The following is a 24,354-nucleotide window of genomic DNA, read 5'->3' as shown; positions in this document are numbered from 1 at the left end:
CTCGCGTGCTGGATCATCGGGTCACACGAGGCCACATGCACGAGGGACACGTGGCGAGTAGCATCTTCGCTCTTATTAGTCTGGCTGACGTGGGTACGGGAGTCACAGTCCGACGAGCGATCCCGATCGGACGGCTCAGAACGATTTCAACTTTCCTGCCAGCTCCAACCGCGTTGACAATTTGATCAAACATCCGCCGTTGGATCACATCCAGTCTTCCAGATAATCTCTGTCACGCGGTCCGCTGTTCCGCGTGTACTTTGGAGCATTACAAGCAGTCCTTAGCTTGGATACTTACATTCCAAACCCTATATTTTTCACAATTTAGTTAAACAACCTTTTCTTTCAAGACATATTTAAAGAAGGTAATGAGATATTATGTGAAACCATAAAGTTATAAAGTGGTAAAGTTATAATATTAAAAAGAAAATGTGTACAATTTGTTCTTTTATTTGATGACAAAAGATAGTGATCAGATTCGTTCTAATTTAATGAACCCCTACTCATCACCCACAATGAGTAACCAAGAAGACTATCCTTTAAGTGGTAGGGTCTGGACTTTTAAAGAATTTATCCTGGATGAACTTGTAGAAGGATTTTGAGCAGTGGATAGATACCTCTTTGAAGACTAATTCTTATCCATCAGCCATACCTTGTTTAGACTTTAGCCACAGTGTCTTTATTCCATTCTCTGGTGCATATAATTAGGTGAACTTGGTCTTTATCTTGTTGTTGATTAGATGGCCCAATTAATCAATTAGAGATGGATAAGAGAGCTATATTATACTACTTTAGTGAATGTACTTGTCCCAGTTGATTTTTTCCAACAATTTATGACTTTAGAAACCTTTATAATTATCTACTAAAATATCTACTCTTACTTGGCCAAGTAAGAGGCTTGCTTTAGGATTATTCTCCTCTCTTGTTGTGCATGAGTATTGCACTTGATATCTTTTTCCTTATTAATATTTAGTGTAGCTTTCTAGCTAGGGTTGTAGCTGAATTTCTTTTTTTCATTGTGTTAGATTTTTAATGTTGACTAATGTGTATAAAATAATCAAAGTATTTTTACACATGTTTGTGAGTATATCTATAAGTTATAATAAGATTTGGACCGAAAGTTTTCAAGTTTTAGAGAAGATAAATCACCGTGTTCACACTGGGTTTGAACGTGAACTCAGGCGTTCACATATATAGATGTAGTGTTTTGGTCATTCGAATGCATTCGAGCCCCATTCGGACGCGCCAACGTAACATACAAGTTTTTGGAGTTCCAAGAGTTCTATTTTGACTTGGATTTGGCATTATTTGTTAACTTATATAAAAGTTGAAATGCCATAACTCTAGGAAGATTGGTGATTACTTTTGAAAAGGAGTTTTTGGAGTTACAACGTTTTTCCACTAATAAGGTCCGTCTTTTTTTCAACGCACCAATGCTTTCGTCTTTAGAGTCATCTAAAAGAAGGATCAATCTCGAGGGCTATTGGGATTGAAGATAAATCACGGAAAGCAGTGGGTTCTAGTGAGCAAGACTGAGTGAAAAAAAGTCATGGGGATCGAGAGGTTATTTTATAAGCCAGTCTTATAACTGTTACAAGTTTAGTGATTAGTTTTGATCCATAGTTTTTTTTTTTCTTATTTGAGTTTTTCCATATAAAAATCTTGGTGTTCCTCTTTGATATTTATTCCACATATTTATTTAAGCAAATAGTTGAAATCATTGCTCAAGATCTAAATACATATGCGTGTCTAAGTTTTAAGTTTTTTTCACATTGTATATCAAGTTGTAATCAATTATTTGACTTTGTTTAAAGAAAAAGGAATTTTATAGCACCTAATGATCAAAACAATGGAAAAGTCCTAAACTCCACTTATGGGTCTATTAATTGTCAAACTCTAGGGCATAGCATAGAAACATTCTTCAATTCAATGGCATTAACTCACAGTGCATTGCACCTGAAACAAAGATCCAAGTTCCTTCTCATCAGAAGGTTATCTCTATATGTCTGCAGAATAATTAAAGAGTAGATTACCAATTAAACTCTCTCCATTCTTTTCTGTTCAAAGAACTTGGAAAGGCTGAGGATATGAGATGCTATATCTTTTGCTTTGCTCCATTGGTTTGACAAGATACTGATTCCTGATCACAACTTCACCTATCCATGTATGACAATTTTGACCACTAGAGTCTATTTTATATGATGAATTCTTTAGTTGATATTATAACTACTACTTCTTCTTCTTTTTTAAATGTATTCATTAATATCCTAAGAATTTAGAATTTTCATTGGATGAAACATGTCTTCTTATTGAACAAGAAAAATTAAACAAATAGATCTTTGTCCTTTATCTGCTACTAATGCTTGATTAGAGCTTAGAATGATAAGGTAGAATAAACAAGAGAAACCTCTCGAAAGAGCGTTAGTTTTTGTTAACTATCAATTATCATATCAACGAGTTAGATAAAAATTGATGCAAATATATTTTTTAAGGTTAAGATAAAATTAAATACTGAACTATATTTCAAAATCAAACGAGAGAATGTATTCGATTTTTTAATCTTTTTTTAAGTTTAGGAGTAACGAAATATTCTCTATTCTATTAAATAGTGTTAGGATAAAATCAACCTAGAATATGTTTAAAGAACTAAAATAATAACAATCTGGGTGTTTTTTAGATTCCCAAATTAAAAAAAAATGCCATTTGTTTTATTTGAAAATTATATTTTAAAATAATTAGAGAAGGGGAGTGAGAGAGAGAGATGATAATATTTATAACCATTGGCTCATAGTCCCAAATTTTGGGTCACACCTAATTTAATTTATTGGAAGAATACCAACAAAATGACTGGACCATTGCCATTTGGTACTTCCCAGCATGGTCCAGAGCAGTAATTAGAACACTTGTCTTATATCATATAACTACTACTCAACTTGGATAGTAGCAATTGCCCATGGGCTCTCTCTTCAAGAATTAAAATAAATAAAAAGAAGAAGATAGTAGCAATCAAGAAGATCCAGGCCTCCTCCCAGAGGTAAAGAAGGTCAGTCACTTAGAGCAGCAATTTTTCAAGAACACAATTTCTATTAAATTCAATGTATTTGTGAAAGAGAACATCCTCTTCCTTTGTCCTATTTAATCCTCAATTGGTGCTAATCCCATTGAAATGGATGCCATGAAAGTGACAGAAAAATTGACTTTAGTACTGTATTAAATAGCTATTTATAATTAGTCAATAATATAGTAGAATATCAAATATAAAATCTACACTCATTAAAGTCAAATTCACTTTCTAAGCTAATTATATATATATAACAAGATCTAAAAATGAACTTAAACATAAGCCAAAATCACAGTGGAAACATGGATTGGTTAGAGTATTAGAATCCAAAGAAGTTTTAAAAGCTCAAAGGACAGATATCTACTTGAAAAGAGACAAGAGTGACCTAACTGTCACAGTATAGGATAGTATATTACTATCATGTCTCAAAACTATCATGAATTAATACCCCTCATTAAGAACTTGTAGACTGAAGATATCCAGCTACCAATTAAGAGCAAGTTCAGAAATTGAGAAACAAAGATCTTCAATGATGTGAGAACCTTGTGGATGGTAGCATCATTTATATACAAGGAAGTTCATTTAGTGCTCAGGATCTTCTTCTATCTGGCAAACATTTATAGCATTTGATGTACCTGGAACAGAACAACCTATGGACTTTAGAGGATCTTCATTTATTAAATCTATGTGTACAAAAAGATACTGAAATATATCCTATCCTAAACTTTACATCTCCTGATACTGGAATATACTGTTATTTTGCAGTGCAAGCACTGAATGCTTTAGCAGATGACTTAAATTGAGTTGTAGTTAAAACTTAAAAGATGTCAAAATATGTTTATGTTCCTGTGAGGTCAATCTTGATTTTGTTCTATGAAAATATAGGATGTGTCAGTTCTGGCAGTGTTTTATTAGCTCTACTTAGATCTAAGTTCTGTAGTAACAAATAACTTGCTAGCTCCTCAAAGTTTAATGGAAACTTTATATGCTTCAAGTGTATTCATTTTTATTCACATAACTTCACTTCAAAATATTAGATTTCAGTACATTTTGGTAAGTTTTATTGGTGAATAAATCTGAAATGTCACACCCTGATTAATTCTGATGAAAACCTTGCTCTTCGATAAAAGTTTCGCATTGCGTTTCTGCAACCATATTATACTCAGTTTTCTTAGTGATCTTGCAAATGTTGTCCACCATTCCTTATCTTCTTTATTTGTGTTAGGGATAGTGAAAATTAGTCTGCACCAATAGATATTCTTCCTCAGATAACATTCAAGAACTATCCTGGTACTAAAATCAAAATATATGTTGCAAACTATCCCAATACTGAATTAAGAGGAGCAGGGGATTCTGACCCACATTGCCATTAACCCTTTCTTTGTCTGCATTTGCAACTGAAATGACCCATTACTCTCAAAATTCCTCCCCTGTTGTTCTTACTTGAAGTTTGTCTAAAATATAGACAGGCTATTCATATACATATCCAATAGGTAAACTAAGAATTACAGAGACTTAGTAAAACCTTTTATGTTTTGCATAAATGGGCCACCTGGTATATGTACAGGAGTATCCATAAAGACAGACAGACAGTAGAGGATCTCATGGGGAAGGGGACCACTTCTGATTCAGTCCAACATAGTTTAGGTCACGGGTTCTTTGGCTGAGCAATAGTATTCAAAGTTAGAGCCATGGTAGAATAGCACCAATATTACAGCAAGGCTCATTCAGATAGAACAATGCTTTTCTTGTCTAAGATAAGGACTTCACAAACAACATGGCATCATTCCTGTAACTAAATTCTTCACCACCAACTGGATGTGTTTGGATTGTAAACTGAAGACAAAAGTTCATTTGCCATTGAAGTTGAACTATCAGGCAACGTAAACATCCTATGTTGTAAGAGATTGCACCTTAGAGACATGAAACAGTTGCAGAATTTACTCCATATGTCTTCTAAATTGCTTGCACCAAGCAAGAGACAAGACATTAATTGTGGATGGGGCTGGCGAGGAGATACAGTTATATGCGACAGAAGCAGTTGCTGGGAAGGCTTGTGGGATACACATGAAGTCACTCAACAATTTGGGTCATAGAGATTGAGATTGCAATCGATAATTGGGAACTATCGACAAAATTCAATGAAAGTAGACACAAAAGTTAACAAACAAGTAAAAGAGGTGATGTAGTTTGCTTCAAGGCTTACAGATTACCACAAAGCATGGTAGTAGAGCTCTTGGATTGAGCAGGTATAGCTCCTCAATGTTAGAGTATAGTCCCACTTTTCCTGCCAGTGAATCGAAACCCGATTGCCCTGATAATTCTTGGAAGTTATCTAGTGGCTTGTGGACTCTCCCTGCAATCACTCTGCAAACCAGCAATGCTTTCCTTATCGAAGGATCATCTTCGTATATTTCGATAGATTCGAATGCTCTTCCACTGGTGGAAGTAGTAAAAACACCTACTCCTCCCTTCACTTCCTTCTTTATAGACAACCCGTATCTTACAATCCTGCAAACATTGCACTTATCCAATGTGCATAGGCTTGAAGAACCATTCATGCCTAGAGAACAAGCAACTGTGGTGCCATGGAACCTCAATAGTTCATTGCCATCTGCTAGACAGCGAGGATGCTTCTTTGGTAGTTTACTAGCTTTAATCTTCACCATTTCGCGGTATTCTTCGAACCTCGTAAGAGTTCTTTGTGTGTTATGGACTTTTAACACCCTCTCAATTCTCCCACAACTGCTCTCAGACTTCAACCAACTCGTTCTACATATAATTTCAACTATCTTTCTTGAGGAGTCTCCCTCAACAAGCTCAGTAACTACAGAGGTGATAGGTAAATTAGAGAAGATATCAAACAAACACAACAAAGAAAGCTTAAAACTTTTTTGAGGATTTATGAGCATTACCTGCATGCTTAGAGAGATGATGAGCTTCCAAAGCTTCCCACTTCCCAAATTGTTCTCCACACTTGTGGCAGCTCAGAGTTGCAGAGGATCTATGAGAGGTTGCATCATAAGAAGCCCTGTGTCTTGAGGAGACATGATGGTGAACACCACCATTAGAGAGAGAGGAGCTCCCAAAGCCACGGCTTTCTCTCTCAGCAAACAAGCTTGGAGATTTCCTTAGGAAGGCATTGCTTGGTGGTGGTGGAGGTGGTGGTTTAAGAGGAGGGTTGTGTTGCAGAGCATTGTGCCATCCTGGGCCAGGTGTGCCAGGCCTAAGAGTGCCCACATAGGTGGAATCCATCTCTGGCTCACCCTCATGGCAACCCCCAAAGCCAGTGATCTTGAGCTCACACCTGGAGTTGCTAAGGATCACCTCATGGGTGATGGGGTTGAGGAACTCACTGCTCCCAATGGACCTTGGGCTGCAGCTTGGTGGCTTCTCAAGGTGCCTCTTGCTCCCATGGATGACATCTTTGAGGTTGGCTATGGATCTAGAGCAGCCTGACCTGGCTGTTCTCTTTGTGGAGATGGAGCTCAGCTGCTTCCCAGCTTTTGGGTCATGGACATCAGAAGGCTCACACTTGCAGTGGAGGGATTTCTTGAGAGCAAACCAAACAGTGGGCATCTTCTCCTCCTCCACACCCTTTCTTGCCTTCTTCCTCCACTAAACAACCATCTGCTTCAATGCTCCATGACTACCACTCTCTGCAGAGGTGCAGTCTTATCAAACACTTGGAGGAACCACGCAACTCAGAAGAGAAGATTAAGAGGGGGCCCAAAAGAAGAAAACTGTAGACATTGTTGTAGATTTATTAAAGTGCATTTGAATTGCTTCCTGAGATGGATAATAAGGAGCACAAGAGACAAGCAATGGTTCAAATATAACAAGCTAAGGAGAACATACCATGATGACAGCTCCAAATCTTGGAAAAAGAGGATGAGAAGGACAAGTGAGTAGCACTTAACTAGAGAATCTTAAAATTAATCTAAAAAAATATACTTGCTGGACAGACTGGTGATTGTGTTGTATCTAGTTTAAATCAATTATAATTTAACTTTTAAGAGGATTAGTTGTTTATTTAGCCCATAATTAATCTAACAGGGTCACAAGAAGGAGAGAAAAGACCTTGACTTGAATATTTAGCTTTTGGGGTCCTCATTTAATGGCTTTGATCTGATACAAACCCATAAAAAGGGACAATGCGATTAGCACATTAAATAGAGCATTGAATGCTTTGCAGATAGCTGCTAGAGCTGCCCAAACCCCACATGGATAAAATTCTTACATGGATCATATTATCTACTCTCCAAAATGCCACAGAAGTTTGAAAAATTAATTGGAAGTCATGCAACATAAAATAGGAGGAGGACTTCATCCTTCCTATTGTTAAATGCTATTATAATGTCAAAAAATGTACTTCACAAAATGCTTTGATGCACCAAACTATGCTCAGTTGTTTGATAGTGATGGTCCCTCTTGATTAGGTCTTATGGACAACTAGTTGATTGGTAGTTGTGGGTACTTTGAATGTTAACTAGTTAGTGCTGCTCTTCCATTGTAAAGAATTTATGAGGCCTCAAAGGTTAGGTATCTACAGTTCCAACAAAGAGAAATTCTATAGTTCACGGGTTTAGAAAAACTTGTCACATATTTCTTCTCATTAATTGTGCCTCCAGATCATAAAGACTTAAGAAAGTTAAATAGCTTTTTTCAACTTTCAAGAAAAAAGAGTATAAATCCTATATCACTCCTAATATCTTGCCTTAGATTGATGGGTCTATAAAGAGCCCCACTAATTACTTTGCCTTCCTTTTTCTTTTCCCCTTGTGTTGTAATTTAATCTTGTCTTAATTTAGGTGGTCCAAGAAGGACACTACTTTTTCCGTGCAAATCAGCTGGAGGACAATTTGTACTATACTTAAAAGGGTTTAACCAAAAATAAAAAATTAAAACATGAAAAGGCTCACACTATTTTTTTATTGTTTTATTTAAGAGGAAAGCTTAATACACAAACAAAGAAACAAGAAATATAACGACATCCTTAAACATAAGTTTTATACTTAGCTAAAAATAGATCGGACTGTAATAAAATATAATATCAAATATATAATAATCTAATATGTAACGATGCATAATCAGGAGCGAAAGAGGTAAGGTAGAGTGAAGAACTTTGAATAAATCTTTCACTTGATCATCATAAATATATCATAGAAAGAGCACAATAATAGACTTAATGAGAAAAGTCTATAACAAAGTCATCCCTAGCAAAACATAGAAACAAGAGAGTTGAAATGATATGGCTCTGTCGAGACCACATGAAGATTCAATGAGTACAAACGTGTAAAACATTATCATAAATTCTATAAAAGAGAGAAAAAAAACTAAGATAAAAGGAAAAAAAGATAACGAACCTGATAGCGGACGATAGTAATAGTGATAGTAATGATAGAAAGATAGAATAAAAAAAGGAAAAAGATGAGATGAGAAAAAGATGAGAAAGATCTTCGAGAAAGGTAAAAGATGAGAAAAAGAGCATGAAAACAATAAAAGTCTCAAAAAATAACTAGAAAAAAAAGGAGAAACCCTCTTAGAGAAAAGGGAGTACCCTTTTTTTTTTAAACCCTAGCAAAGGTGAGCTACTAGAACCAGCTTAGATTAGCTACATTATAATTATATTATTTATTCTAGTATAGCAACCGCCCACAAAAATATGAATAAGAATAACTCTATTCTAAAAACATAGATAAAAAATGATTATGACACTCTTTATAATCGACCTCCCTCCAAATATTAAGATCCGAATACTAATATGAATATAAGATAAATGGCTTGAATAAAAATCTCATTTCTGTCGTCAACATCCACGTCGACATCAACTAACAGCATTAAATACCTAAAGAAACACGACTACACCCTACTTTATTTCATGATATTTTTGCTAATTTAATAACTGAAACAATAAAATTAAGAGAAAAAGGAGGAGTATTTGTGGGGACTAATTATGTCTCACCCAGTTAATCTCTCTCTCTATATTTATATATATATTTAGAGCGTTTCTTCGGTGCCATAGAGTTAATTCTTTATCAATCAGTTTGATGAAGATCTAACGGTTAATATTTTTAAGAATATAATAAGAATGAAAGATATTACCAGTAGGTAATTTTTTTTAGATATATAATTTTGCACATTATTTTTTGACAATTATATTATCTTAATCTTAATAACGGTATTGATGTCTTTTATAATTAACGTAATGAAAATTTAATTACATTTTATCTTTTCAATTATTTACATATATCTCCCATTAGTTTAAGATTAATCTAAATTAAATTTTAATAGATAGAGATAGAGAATTATATTTAAATTGAAATTTATCTCCAAATAATCAAATTTAAATTATTTAATATTAAATGATATCTTCTATAATTAAGACATAATTATATTTAAGAGAGAAATCTTAACGGAAGAAAGAAAAAAATATATAGAGAACTTCTTCCGTACCGTAAAGTTAATTGTTTATCAATCAGTTAAGAAAATTAGGTACATATAATTAAATCTTCTTAACTAATATATATATTTTTTCTTACGTAACCACGTTAGATTAAGATTATAATTTTTAAATATGCATTAAAGTATTTGTCTTATATTTATATTACTTTCCCAAATTCCTTGAGAAGGTATTAATATTTGGTTAATTTGCTAGCAATCTATACTTCAAGTATTAACAATTCAGGAAGCATGACTTGGTGTATAATGTGAGAAAATCTTGATATATTTTAATCATGAATAATAGGAGGGTGATGATCAAGAATATGATATTGATGGAGAATATTTTTCAAACAAAGAATATAATAAAGCTTATGAGGTGGATTTGGTTTTATTACAATTGTTAGTCCTTCTAATTTGAGGAATTTTCTGAACCCTTCTTTTATTTAATTATTATTTTTTTAAATAAATAGTTTACGAGACTCGAATTAATCAAAAAAATATTTAAATTTTTTTTAAAATTTTGTTCTTTTTCTTTATAATCTTTTTTAAATTTGAATCCAAACAAAGACTGGTTACTTCATCCAGTAATGTGAAATAAAGACTAAAACAGGATCCTATCTATAGAAGGGGTAGCGGATTGTCTGCAGCCTCGGACTACATAAATTTGATACAACCTCGTAGAGTGAAGACAAGAATAAGATGCCACGTACTATTGCTTGGAGTTATTTCCAACAGCTGTGGATGTTCTTGACAGTCGATTCGATGAGGTGGATGCGTCCTTAGTGCTCACGCGTTTTAATTCCCGTGTTCGCCGTCCCTTTCTCTCTCTCTCTCTCTCTCTCTCTCTCTCTCTCTCTCTCTTTTCGTTTCCTTTCCCGTTTCGTTTCAAAATTTATCACCGGCCAAGGAAATTAGCGAAGAAATCGAGATTTGGCATTGTGATGTTTTCGAGTTCTTCGATCCAATTTCTGGGCTTTTGGTTATAACGCATTCGGTAGTGTAGTTACTACGGATTTATTTGGTCAAAAGGAAGGCAGAATCTTTCGTAGATTGGAGGATTCTTAGTTGGGCTTTTCTCCCTGCTGCTAAAGGTCTCTTCTTGGGGTGATTGGAGAGTGGGATTCGGGAAATGCGTCAAGGATTCAATAGATTGTTGGATTCTTGGCGAGGAAACAAAGGATCCTTCCTTTTACGCGAGTAGGTATCTTTGTGGACTTTGGAGCTTAATCCGAGACAACGATCGATGAGATGAGAAGTGCCGAGTTGGGTTGTAAGATAGATCTAAGAAATGGTGATGGATGGGAACAGAAGTGGGTTCGTGGCCATCATCTTCGTGCTTGGGATTTTGTTTCTTCTTCTTCTGGTGCACACTGGTTCGGCGAGGAGGCAGGTGGATTTTTTAGATTCTTCTTCTAAGGTGGGAGCTTCGGCAGAAATAGATGAAGACTTGGTGAGTGGAGTCCTCTTTTCACAATGTTTTGGGATAAATACATAAATAACTATTTTAGCATCTTATTGATTTAATGTGGCGTTTTTGGATCCTTTTCACTTTCATATTTTGGAAGTACTTGGTTGAAATATAAGTTACAGTTTTACCTAGGCATTTATTTTAAATAAGCTGTGTAGTTTACTACAATGACAGCAGGTGAGTTATACATTAACGTTACCTTCTATGAGAAATAAGCACAAGCATATCTAAGATAATCTAACACATGCCCTTCAGTTCCAACTTCTAGTTTCCTTCTGTGTACTTGGGTTATGATACAATCACAAAATTTTGTAAAACTCTTTTAAGTTAAACTTGTATTAGTTGATTTATTTACTTTTTGACCATCTCAAAATCGCAATCCAAGAACATAACTGAGATGGAATGGCAATCACAACTATTAGAGACCCCTTTTCTGGTGTTATTTTAGATCCAATATTGTTTCTTGCAGAATGGTGCTCGAGAGACAAAAAAAAACTGATAATTGTTTAATTTTCTTGTTAAGACCTACCTTTCAAAATTAAAAGGCACTTTGCTGCATCATTACTTGTAGACAACTCAGGACATCAGTGATCCCTTCACAACAAGCTGATAAAAATAAAGATTTCCCAAGATGATTCACATTTCACAGTCCACATTTAGAACAATAATTATTTCTTCAAAGCAACGAAGTCTATCAAACTATATTCTCATGAGTAGTGGTCAAAAGACTTACCTATAGATAGCTCCTATAGTTGTATGTTAAGGTTTCCTAGAAAGCTGAGTTACATTCAACTGTAGTGCTGAAGCCAGTTATGAGCCAAATGCTGCTTTATAGAGTCAGGATATCTCAGCTATATCAGATCAACATGATTTGTCTGCTAAATTTATGAGTTTCTTATCTTTCAATTTCATGGCCTTGTTCTTAGCAAGTATCAAATTCTGCATTACAATGTCACCTGATATTCTTTGGAGTTTCGCCATATTGATTTGGAAGAACTGTTTTTGGTGGTAATAAAAAAATTTAGTTCTTGTGTTCGTTTCCTTATATTAGACAAATTTACTTGGGGCTTATGATCTTTCATGTTACCTCTTCGGAAGTTCCTTCACCATGTGACATCAGATATATTGAGCCTTATCTGGTATGAGGCTAAGCCCCAAATTTGATTAGTTAGTCTCATTTCTTAATTTTAATTTTTTGGAGAGTGAACTTGATTAGATATAAAAAAATAAAAAAATGTTTAGTTACCGAACGAGGTTAGGAGTCTCTGAACCCAAAACAAACAAGGTCTTAGAGTACATGTTTCGAATGCTATATTGGTGTTGCCTACTTGTTCTTGTTCAATGGTTTTTTAATGTCACAAAAGTTTGTTTTCACGACCTTATTTACTTTGAGAAAATGTTGCTTAGAAGGGTTGATCTTTACCTCAGGCTTATTTTATAGGTCAATTTCCCGTTTCATGTTCCTGGAGAGGATGATCTGGCTAAAGAATGGCCAGAGTATCTTGAACCAATTCTTGGTTTAAAAAGACGGTTGGCTGATCAACCTTCATCAGCAGTCCCCTCATTGGCACCATCTCCAGATTTTGTATCAGTTCCATCCCCTGGCCCTGGAGCTCAACACCCTAATTATGGTCCAGCACCTTCCTCTCTCCCGGCACCAGCAAGTTCACCAGCTTCTAGTGGTATTTCCCTAGCCCCTTCCCCGAGCAGCTATTTTCCACCAAAACATGTTAAGCCCAGTCAGGAGAGTGTTTCACCTTTACCATCAAAGAAGCGAGATGGCAGCAAACGATCAGTTGTCATTGCTATTGTTCTAACTTTGACAGGAACATCATTTATTGTGGCGTTGCTTTTTGTTTGTTGGTATAGATGTTGCAGAAACAAAAGATTGACAGTGAATAGCCAAAAGGATGATAGTCCACTTCTGAGTTTTAATTTGAGTGACTTCTCTGGTATGAATACGACTTACTTTTGTTCTTTTGGTATTTGTTTGATTTTCAATCTGATATTGTATTATCATACCAGGTTCTTCTCGTAAGTCTTATAGTCAGGGAAGTCCAATTGACATAAATAAGCTTGGAGCTTTGCCTTTAAAGACAGAAGCAAACCAAAATGATCATGTTCCATCCTTAAAGATGACTTCCATAGGAGCTCCAGCAATTGAAATTCATCCAGTAACTTCAAACTCCTCAATTGAGCTACCGACCGTGGAAAGCAATTCTCCTGCTCCAAATGCACCTCTACCTCCACCAATGATTCCTCCTGTTCCAAAGGCTCCTGCTCCACCACCTCCGCCACTCAGTCAAAAGCCTGGTCCTCCACCACCACCACCACCAAAATCTGCTCTTCCACCTCGTCCACCACCAGCAATTCCAAATTCTTCAAAACTGCGGCCTCCACCTGGGTTGAATTCAGTTCCTGGCCAAGGTACTGACTCCAATGCACAAAAAACCAAGCTGAAGCCCTTTTTTTGGGATAAAGTTCTTGCTAACCCTGATCAGTCCATGGTTTGGGATCACGTCAAGTCGGGTTCATTCCAGTAAGACTCTTGATATGAATTATCTTCTCATTTCTTGGTATGAGTTAGAGAATTGTTGAACTATATAAACTTGATATGCTAACAAATAGTGACTTACAGGTTCAGCGAGGAGATGATTGAAACTCTGTTTGGTTACAACTCAAATGATAAAAATAAGGGAAATGGAAAGGAGTCAGCAATCAAGGATCCTTCCCCCCAGCTTATTAAAATACTTGATCCTAAGAAGTCACAGAATTTGGCAATTTCATTGAAGGCACTAAATGTCAAAGTAGAAGATGTTTGTGATGCTGTTATGGAAGGTAATTCCCACATTAATCTGACCAAGTGCAAGCTCATTCTCATACTATGCACAAGGCCAAGTTTTTTTGTTGTCTAAATAATATATCATAAATCTCTAAGAATCAATTGTAGGAAAAATAGATACTTCCAAATTCTTGTCGCACTGTTTCAAAAACGATATTCGTCAAATATGTCTGGATATGTATTAGATATAAAGTATTGGATTTGTTTTAAAATAAATTAATATTGTGGATTTTTTTCAAAATTTTCTTAGATGCTTCTTGGATACTTTTGAGATTCTTATTGATATGAGTCAAATTGAAGGAGTTCATTCCTTATTAAGATCTAAAGGTTTCTCTTTCTAAAAAGATTGGGTTCACTTGTCTATTTTATAAACTATATTTGAAAATCACATTATAGTAGTCTATTTTTTCTGATTAATAGATAATAATTTGCTTGTTTATCTTACATCTTAGTTAATAACACTACTACTACAATTGGTAGTTCTTTTGGTGGCTATATTAGAGGTCTTCTTATATAAACTATCATATGCAAAAATTGTATGTAATTCCTTAGTTAAGAAAATTCAAGTACAAAAGCTTACTAATATATAATATATACATGTCTGATCTACGTATCTAAGCATACTGCATTTTTATTTTCTAAGATATGTCGTATCGTATCTATATTGTATCATATCTGTATCCAGTATCTACATCCATGCTTTGTAGGGACTGCTTAAATCTTCAATATCTTCTTAACTAAGGGATAATCTACATATGTAAAAATTGTATATAATTCCTCAGTTAAGAAAATTCAAGTACAAAAGTTTCCTAATATATAATATATACATATATAATCTATGTATCTAAGCATATCGTATTTTTATTTTCTAAGATATGTCATGTCGACGCATCTGTATTGTATCATATCCGTATCCTGTATCTACATCCATGCTTTATAGGGACTGCTTAAATCTTCAATATCTTCTATTCCGGATCAATTTATATTGATTCTATGTTTTGTTATCTTTGTCATATGGATACTGTTGTATCTAAGTCAAAACCATTTAAAATAAAGAGAGAATGAAAAAAAATGATTAGATAAATTTCTTCTTTTGATTTTCTTGGTATTTATATTTGGGAACACCTTTTACAATATAAATGAGATTTAAGTTTTGACTTCTTATTTTCCCTCAGCCATGTTTTTGGAGCATGCCAGAATGAGACTCTTGTGGTCTTCCATGCATTGACTAATTAGCAGTGTTTGTAGGATTTGGTTATTATTCTTCTATTTTAGAATGCAAGAGGAATAATTTATAGGATTGAGTATATGCGGCAAATTGGTATTTGGATTTATTAAGGACACTTTTCAATTTTCAGACCTCAGTGTATGCCGTTATTGGGCAGTTTTGCTTGGTGCATAGTAAACCTTCGTATAAATTCTTGCTAATCTGCTTATGAAGCTTTCTTATGTTACTTATGGATGCCTCTTTTTTTTTTCCTCTAAGTAGGAAATGAGCTTCGTCCAGAATTACTTCAGATATTATTAAAAATGGCTCCTACAACTGATGAAGAGTTGAAACTTAGGCTATACAGTGGTGATATTTCCCAACTTGGCCCAGCAGAGCAGTTCTTAAAGGTCTTGATTGATATTCCATACGTTTATCAACGCCTAGATGCATTGCTTTTCATGACTCTTCTGCCTGAGGAAGCTGCAAGTGTGAAGCAGTCATTTTCAACATTAGAGGTAAGATGGCATGTCACATGTTGGTTTAGTTTTGAGTTAATTTTTTTAACCTGAAGATTTTATTCATATTCTTCTTGTTCATCTTACAGAAATTATGAAACTTAGGAAACATGTATACATGATTAATGGTCCTATTAGTTTGGGTTGAGAAATAATAAAAAACAAGTTAAACACCCAAAAAAAGTGACAGTTTCATCTAAATTGTATCAGTACTCAAGAATTTACTAGAATCTACTAGCACATGATTATCCTAATTTTGCAGATGGCTTGCAAGGAGCTCAGAAGTAGTCGGCTTTTCCTAAAGCTCTTAGAAGCTGTTCTTAAAACCGGTAATCGCATGAATGATGGTACCTTTCGTGGAGGAGCGCAGGCATTCAAGCTAGACACACTGCTGAAGTTGGCAGATGTAAAAGGAACTGATGGAAAGACAACATTATTGCATTTTGTTGTTCAAGAGATAGTCCGTTCCGAAGGTGTTCGTGCTGCACGTAACACAAAGGAACAAAGTGGTAGCATTTCTAGCATGAATTCTGATGATCTCACAGATGATTCTGCCCAAGAGACTGAAGACCATTATCGCAAACTTGGGCTTAGAGTTGTTTCAAGTCTAGGAGATGAACTTGAGAATGTCAAGAAGGCGGCAGGTCTTGATGCTGATGCCTTAGCAAGTACAGTCGCAAATCTTGGCCATAGGATCAGGAAGACAAAAGAGTTCCTGAATACAAGCATGAAAAGTATGGAGGAGGACAGTGAGTTTCATCACTCGCTTAAGGGTTTCGTAGAGCAAGCTGAGGCGGATGTTGCTTACTTGATTGAGGAAGAGAAAAGAGTAAGATCCTTGGTAAGGAGCACTGTTGATTATTTCCATGGAACTGCAGGAAAAGATGAGGGCCTGCGATTGTTTGTAATAGTAAGGGACTTTCTTGCAATGTTGGATAAGGCATGCAGAGAAGTGAGAGAATCACCAAAGACGATAGTGAAGAAGCCAAGAAATAGACAAACATCAGCATCATCACCCCTTTCAGATCATCGACAGCATCTATTTCCAGCAATTAGGGATCGAAGGGTAGATAATTCAAGCTCTGATGACGAAACTTAACTTTAGATGAAGGTACTTGTTCTTTTTCTACCTTAATTTCTGTATCATCCTATTTAACTATTATTCGATAGGAATTTTTGCACAATTGCTTTTTATCTAATCTTGTTTGATTTGCTGAAAGGAAACTTTCATACAAAATTTTTTTGAACTCCAATTTCTCCCTTTTCGGGTAATGGGCTCCTATATCCATTAGAAATTATAGGTGATAGCTGGCAACAAAATAATTTAACGGCTAACAAATTTTTAGTCCCTTTCTGCAAAATACAGTTCCAAAATACATGACTCACTTTCATAAATTGATTCCTAAATTATGCTATAGGGCTAATGTTGCTTTTAATTGGTAATATCATAGTTGCTGTAGTGCTTTGTCTACTTATCATTTACTTCAATTATCATTCCAGCTCTTGAGTAGTATGGCTTATTCATTTTCATGAAACCACATCCTCTATTTGTAGTTTGCAGTGTTAGAAACTTAGAATATAAAGGATAAAATAAAACTATCGTTCTCTAACACTATGATTTTAGAGTAATTAGTGAATTAATATGGTACCAGAGCAGGAGGTTCTAAGTTCAAATCCCGCCAAGTCTGCCTTGTCAATTACATTAAAACAACTTTACGTATTTAAGTCAAGTCTATTTTTTGAATCTAAAAATGGTCTGAAGTTTAAAAGTGAGGGAGAATATTATAATATAAAAGATAGAACCCGTATAATAGTTGGTGAGTTAATACAGAAGACATATAATTTAAGGTCCAGAAGCATTCATCCTAAGATAATGTTAGCCATGACTCAGCTGCAGATTGTGATTTTTTCCTTTTGGCACTTCCATGTCTATGTTATTGTATCCTCTATTCCTCTGCTAAATGACTTCTCACATTTTTCCCTGTGCAAGATCTTCTTGATGAGAGCTGATATAAATGGTGTATTTCTAATCATCATTGGATGAGATTTAGTTTCTTCACTTTGCTCAGAGCAAACAACAGTTCTAAGTTTTCACTCACATCTGTAGTACTAAATGAGAAACTATCATAAGCAAAACAAAATTTGGATCATCTTTTCCTTTCCAGCAAAAGGTTAAGAACGTAAAGCATGTGTTGTAATATTCACTTTATTTAAGTGAATGCCAAGATGTTCATAAGACACTACCACGATACTCGGAAAGAATACTCCATGGGATCCATAAATCAGATGTTGATTCGGATTTTGCACTCTATATCTGTAGATATAGTTTTCTCTAATACATGAAAGCAAAAGGCCCCTAAGTGGGTTTTAAGTTGACACCATGTTTCATATTAGACCTTGTATCTGTTTCCCAATAAATCTGCATTATTTTTTTAGAGACTAAAGTAAATAATGCTTGTTCCTTGTAAAACTTAGCAAACCAGATGCAGTCTTAGTCTTTTGCCTTCACAAACAGATAGCAGTTCATCTTTCTTACATCAATACTATGTTGCTGGTGTGAATAGAATTCATATGAGAAGCACATTTTTCTGATGTTACTCTCTCCTTTCAAACTCTTTGTATATCTTTTCTGCCATACTACTCTGAATGTTCCATGACATCTTGTTGCATGTTTTCAGGGTTGCAAAAGCAGTGAAACAAATCGGACAGGAACTCACTACTCATTTCAAAGGCTGTGGAAGTGTCATCTACAAACGATATTACTGACTGCCGGCAGCCAGCATATCGTCGGCCTCCTCTGAGAAAGAGTGCCAAATGTTTCTGGTGAGGCTCACTTAATTTGGAAGGTGTTTTAAAAAACCTTCTTTGTGCAAAGAATATTAGATTGATAGTGTTCATCATTCTTTTGTTACTTCTAGGCATGGGAAGTAAAACATCACAACAGAACCTTTGGGCCTATAAATCTCATCTGCCTTCATGAGCTATTAATTATTTTGAGCCTTTACAACTATGTTTTATTTTTTCAAACATTTTAGGTGACTTCATTGGACACCAAGCATCTATTTTATTTGCAAGATATCTAAAGCTCACATAACCTGGTTATAATCATACACAAATTATAGCACTCTCGTTCATATGCAATGGCTTTTGTGTGCAATCACATTAACCACAAGGTTAACAATGGAAACGAGAGAGAGAGAGAGAGAGAGAGAGAGAGAGAGAGAGATACCAAGAATTATACACAAAAAGTATTGCCATTGATAAGATGAAAGCAGTAACATAAAAATCAACAGATTGGTTTCGACTAGGACACGAAGATTGAAGACCTAATTAATCGTTACATCGCAGCCTAATTGCGATCTGAGGAACTGGGAATCTAGCTATCGTCGTCAGCGGCGGCAGACTTGGAAGAGCCGCCGGTCTTCTTGGGGAGGAGGAGGTTGTGGATGTTGGGCATCACGCCTCCGTTGGCGATGGTGACCTGCCCCAAAAGCTTGGATAGCTCCTCGTCGTTCCGAACCGCGAGCTGGATGTGCCTTGGGACGATCCTCGTCTTCTTGTTGTCTCTTGCTGCGTTCCCAGCCAGCTCCAAGACCTAAAACACCAAGAAATTCCAATAAATTACGATGAACTTTTACACAACAACGAGATGCGAAAAGAAAATCGTCTTTCAAATGAACCGAATTTAGTTACAATATTTTATAAATCAGGAATAATTCGTGATAGGAATTTAAAACCTAGACGAAAATTTACATAAAAAAAGAGCAGTAGATCGTACCCATCACTACAAATCGAAAATTTAAACAATAAACAAAGCTCAGATCGAGATTTGTCCAATTTATTCATCAAATCAAACAAATACCCCAAGCAAAGAACAGGAAGAGATGTAGAGAAGAGGGTTCTAGATCCATACTTCGGCGGCGAGATACTCGAGGACAGCTGCGAGGTAGACCGGAGCTCCAGCACCGACGCGCTCGGCGTACTTCCCGGCCTTGAGGAACCGCGCAATTCTTCCAACGGGGAACTGGAGCCCGGCCTTGCTGCTCCTCGACGTCGCCTTCTTCGACGCAGCGGAGCCGATAGCTTTTCCTCTTCCGGCCATGGCAGAATTCGGACTCTAGGGTTAGGGTTTCGAAGCGGTGGAGAAGGCGAGAAAGGGGGAAAATTAGGAATCGTCGCAGGAGAAACTAAGTTTCGTTGTTTGCTTTGGTTCGTCTCTCTTTAATTTATAGGAGCACAGTTGAGAGGATTTGCGTTCAGCCAATAGAAAGAGAGTACGCGGATCGCTATCGAGGCCGTTCATTCTTTTTGGGTTTCGACGGTTAAAAGTCCATCTGGGAGAGAGTTATATTTTGGGGGGTTTTTGAAAGAAAGTCCAAAGACCAAATTCGTATTTGCATGTTTAGCCTCAAAACGCAGGCTCTTTTACACAAATACCCTTTCATGTTCATCTTAAAATCCCGTAAATAGACGATGATACCCTTGGCTGAATAGGAAAATGTGCGAAAAAGAAATAAAATTATTTTTGTATTTTATTGAAGTTATACTTGAGGGTTATTCATGAAAAAAAATAGGATTACATAATAAAGGAAGAACTTGTTTTGCATCTATACTCCTAAAACTCTTTATTTAGGTGCATATTCTTTTGAGTAGGGTTGAAAACAGATTGGATAGTGCTAAATCAATTCATATTTTTAGTCCGAATTCGGATACGAATATTGAACGGATAGCAAAATTTAAAACTATCTAACTAAACGAATATGGATAATTTCCGGATAGAGGATCGGATCTTAAACTAATATTGATTGAATTTAAAAGAATTATAATATTTTATTTAGATATAATTAACACAAAAATATTAATAGTTTTACAACAAATAAATTTTTTGTATGTCAAATATGTAAAATTTTACATAGAGAAATTAATCTCTATAAATAATATATAACGTATTATTAGTAACAATATTAATATTTACTATTTAAATAAGCAAATTAAAAATTATAAATCATTCAAAAAAAATATGCGGGTAAATGGATATCCAATATCCGTATTTGAATCTGAAAAATATATCCGATCCGTATTCGAATCCGTATCCGAATTTTTTTAAAAAACTCTATCCATATCCGAATTGGATAGAAATTTTCTATCAGAATCCGATCCGAATCGGGGCAGGGTCGGATCGGAGTTAATCCAAACCCATTTTCATCCCTACTTTTGAGTCTTATAATATATATACTTAAAGATTAATTTTTGATAATTACATATTAAAATTTGAATAATTTAATGGACAATTTTGTCTTTTCATATAAATAAGAGATTTTAGGAAAAAAAATCAAGTATAAATCGGATTTAAAGGCTGTTGCATTTGTGATATTCCAATGAAGTCACCTCAACTTTAGGGGTTTTTTCACATAAATTATCTTGTATTTGCAATTGCTTAAGTTTTTTAAAGTAAAATATCTGTTGTGAGGGGATAGTGCTGTGACTTGTGAGGGCATAGTTTTGATACTTATATGGCTGAGATATATATAAAAGATTTTTGACCTAACTCTAGAGTATCTCATTTATTATCCTTACGAGGCTTTTGAATATCATATGTCATGATTTCCATGACAGACTTTGTATATTTATTTCACATCTTGGGGGATTTCGTCTCCAATGTCACTGAGATGATAAAACTAACCTCAAAGATTAACAAGAGTGAAATCGATCATCGAAAGCACCATATTGCAAGTTAGAGTGAGCAAAACTGTTACAATTAGAGTTGTGTGAATCGATGAGTAGTTTATAAACGTCTTGTAATTGTTATATTTGATATTAGTGGTTGGTTTAACTTTAGGGTTTTTTTCGTAAATTGTCTTGTATTTGTAATTGCTTAAGTTTATTACGCTATAATCGTGTATTTCTTTATTTTTTTGGTAGACTCATTTTCTAGGGTTTATATTTTTCACACTTTTCTCCTTTACTTCATTTTGTATTATTATAGTGTGAAATTATTAAAATTTTCAACTAAATTACCGGTTTTAACGCCTTCGACTACTAAAAATAATTGACCACATGTATTCCCAACCTTTCTTAACTTTTATAGCCTAAAATACCTCTCTATTATTATAAACTAAGAATGAGTTTCAACTCACCTCTAATCAAGTGTAAAAAGAAGGGTGGTTTTTATAATTTAATTGTATTTGATTTTCTATTTTGTAATAATAGACTCTAATGTGTACTTTTTTTAAGAAGACCCACAGACAGATAATTTTATTAAACCCGATTATCTATTAAAGCTTGATAAACAAAGTAATGAAAGATATTTTAAAGAGCCCCTCAATCGGCACCAAAAAAAATAAGCATTGAGCCCTAAGGGCACACAAGATCTGAATAAAGCATACCCAATATATTCAATTGTAGTAGACAAGCTAGTTTAAGCTTTTTTTTTTATCTCGAACGAATCTTGAAGTGATGTAGCTACAACCTACCAAAAGATAAAATAACCACCACTAAGAGGACTATGTGACTCAACGTTCCCCAACCGTGTTCCCCTACCGTGGCCATCACCCTCACTGGCGAGGAAAAAGAGAGGAAGGTTGCAACATGTGGTAGTGGAGGCGACAGCGACGAACAGTAACCGATCGAGAGAAGATAGCAAAGCAAGCTTCTAGGAGAAGGTGAAGTCACTAACTAGGAGGAATGTGATACAAAAGTGGAGAAAAGGGAAAAGAAAAGAGAGAAGGAGAGAGGAAGATGATGAGGGTGAGGGGAAGAAAGGGGACCGTGACTTAAATGGCCATGTTTTTAGCGACTTCGTTCGTAACAACTATGACCTCCACAGCCATGGTTGTGGCGGCCCCAACAACGATGACCTTGGTCAAGCAAAACAGGATGGAGAGGGAGAAAGAAGAAGAAAAAGGGGGAGAAGAAATAGAGAAGGGAGGAGGAAGAAGAAATAGAGAAGGGAGGAGGAAGAAGAAAACGAGAAGGAAAGAATGAGAGGAAGAAGAAAGGGAAAGAGGAGTGGGGAAATACCTTACTAGGAAGAAAAAAAAAATCTTTCCCCTCCTCCTAGCCAAAATACCTTGTCATGAAGGGGAAAAACAATTCCCCTTCTCCCTAGGAGAAGGGAAGAGGGAGAAAAATGCAAGATTGCCGTCGACGAAAAAAACCCTCGATGGAGGGGAGGAAAACCTAATTATAGCAAACTACTTTGCTACGGTTGGTTGTGTTTAAGCTAAATGATATTGGTTTTAATGGTGATGACTCTAATGTGTTATGTACATTCTAATATAACAAAATATGTATAGAAGTCCCAAAAGGAAAGTATGGATGCTATTATTTTAACAAAAACTCTTCTTCCCAATGAATTATTGTCTAACAAAAATATATGAGTATTTGGTAATTTTAATAATTTGTTAATAGTGTCAATGAATCAAAGAGAGGTAAAGTAAAATGCCAAAATATATAACTCATATGTATACCAATTTTAGAGGAAGCCAAGAAGAAGGTCAATTCACAAAATTGGGTGCATCAAGAATGGCCCCAACAATTACCGGATATTGAAAACGCAGAGAACTTCCAATGGGAAGATACTACAAAGATTAAAACATGAGTGAAAGAAGAAGAATGTTCATAAGGGAGGATCAATACCTCGGAGGCGAGGCACTCGAGGACGGCGGGGAGGTACACCGGAGCTTCGAAACCGATGCGGTCAGCGTACTTGCCGTCCTTGAATCGCGCGATCTTTCTGACAGGGAACTAGAGCCCGACCTTACTGCTCATCTGGTAATAGCGAAGCAATCAACGATGGATTGGAAAGTAGCCAATGGCTGGATGAAGCGGCGGGTAGGGCTGTCATGCTCAATCTCAAGCCGAGCCTGAGTTGAAGCTGGCTGTAGGCTCGTTATAAAAGGGTGCCATCTTATCCTCTGCTTTGGTGCGCCGATGCCGCCTCATCTTTCACCATGGTGCGCCTCTCCTCCTCCTCCTCCTTCTCTTGTTTGGCAGCGGCAAGCGGCCTCCTCCTCCTTCTTCTTTGGCTTGGCTTAGACTCAATCTGGCTCGGCTTGAATGAAGCTTAATGATATGTTCATTTCAAGCTTAAGCTCGATCTGGCTCGGCTCGGTTCGAGTTGAGCTGAACCGAACCTGAGCCCAATTCTAAGCCTCGAAATTAATTTTGAGTCGAGCCTTAGCCGACTCGCTCAAGCTTGGCTTGTTTACAACCCTAGCTACTGTGAGAGCGAAGTTAGGACTTTGGTTGTTTTGCAGATAACCCCTTATCATAAAGTGATATTGATTTTATGATTACCTTTGTTATGTAGGGGAGGAGGCATTTGTCAAAAAAAAAAAAGTATTAATTGCTTATTTTTATATATGAATTAAGAAGAGAATAATTTGCAAATTAATTCCATTAATCCTATTAGTTATTGTTTGCAAAATAAACTTATTGTACATAAAAAAAGTACATAATGCGTGCATAAACGAACATATTGTGAAATCATTCAATATGAAGATGTTATAATTTCTGCACGAAACCCTAAATACAAGTCAATTAAGGAGTTTCCAAACTAGCTCTCTATTAAACTTTTTTACCCAAAATATATTACTCTTCAAACTTAATACCAAAAGACATATATTTCACTTTAAAAGTTAGTAAAATACTAGATTTATTTGACATTTCAAATACAGCGTCTTTTTTCTTACATGTAAGACAGCTGACGTGATCAATGTTTTATGTTTGATCATTTCTTGTGATCATAGATATATGCTTGTCAATTAGTCTAGATCATATAGGATTTATATGTTCAAGAAATTTATATTTGGA

At 35.5% G+C, this 24,354-nt stretch overlaps 3 protein-coding genes across 5 annotated transcripts; 1 reads left to right on the top strand and 2 right to left on the bottom strand.

Moving 5' to 3' along the window:
• Positions 1–4,483: 4,483 nt before the first annotated feature.
• LOC140759308 (uncharacterized) lies at positions 4,484–6,934 on the bottom strand. 2 transcript variants are annotated; one of them, XM_073095833.1, is made up of 3 exons: positions 6,920–6,934; positions 5,977–6,804; positions 4,484–5,888 (listed from the first exon to the last, which is right to left on the bottom strand). In XM_073095833.1, exons 2-3 carry the CDS (start codon positions 6,638–6,640, stop codon positions 5,257–5,259), a joined length of 1,296 nt encoding a protein of 431 aa, XP_072951934.1. In that variant the 5' UTR covers positions 6,641–6,804; positions 6,920–6,934; the 3' UTR covers positions 4,484–5,256. The 2 variants fall into 2 exon arrangements, with proteins under 2 accessions (XP_072951934.1, XP_072951933.1); XM_073095832.1 differs by lacking the exon at positions 6,920–6,934 and having other exon boundaries at positions 5,977–6,870.
• A 3,411-nt stretch (positions 6,935–10,345) lies between these two features.
• Positions 10,346–18,534, top strand: LOC140758928 (formin-like protein 11). 2 transcript variants are annotated; one of them, XR_012104175.1, is made up of 8 exons: positions 10,346–10,955; positions 12,415–12,925; positions 12,999–13,512; positions 13,612–13,811; positions 15,305–15,540; positions 15,803–16,651; positions 18,219–18,363; positions 18,459–18,534. XR_012104175.1 is itself a non-coding variant. In XM_073095333.1 (7 exons), the coding sequence occupies exons 1-6, from the start codon at positions 10,794–10,796 to the stop codon at positions 16,637–16,639; spliced, it is 2,460 nt and encodes an 819-aa protein (XP_072951434.1). In that variant the 5' UTR covers positions 10,346–10,793; the 3' UTR covers positions 16,640–16,651; positions 18,219–18,534. The 2 variants fall into 2 exon arrangements, 1 of the variants encoding a protein (XP_072951434.1); XM_073095333.1 differs by having other exon boundaries at positions 18,219–18,534.
• Positions 18,535–18,775: 241 nt separating this feature from the next.
• Positions 18,776–19,733, bottom strand: LOC140758930 (probable histone H2A.3). The gene is made up of 2 exons (XM_073095334.1): positions 19,454–19,733; positions 18,776–19,135 (listed from the first exon to the last, which is right to left on the bottom strand). The coding sequence occupies exons 1-2, from the start codon at positions 19,640–19,642 to the stop codon at positions 18,917–18,919; spliced, it is 408 nt and encodes a 135-aa protein (XP_072951435.1). The 5' UTR covers positions 19,643–19,733; the 3' UTR covers positions 18,776–18,916.
• Positions 19,734–24,354: the final 4,621 nt, after the last annotated feature.

This window comes from Typha angustifolia, chromosome 4 (genome assembly GCF_048772165.1).
Source record: "Typha angustifolia cultivar Huaian chromosome 4, ASM4877216v1, whole genome shotgun sequence".
NCBI classification, from domain to species: domain Eukaryota; kingdom Viridiplantae; phylum Streptophyta; class Magnoliopsida; order Poales; family Typhaceae; genus Typha; species Typha angustifolia.
This window is presented reverse-complemented; position numbering and strand designations above follow the sequence as displayed.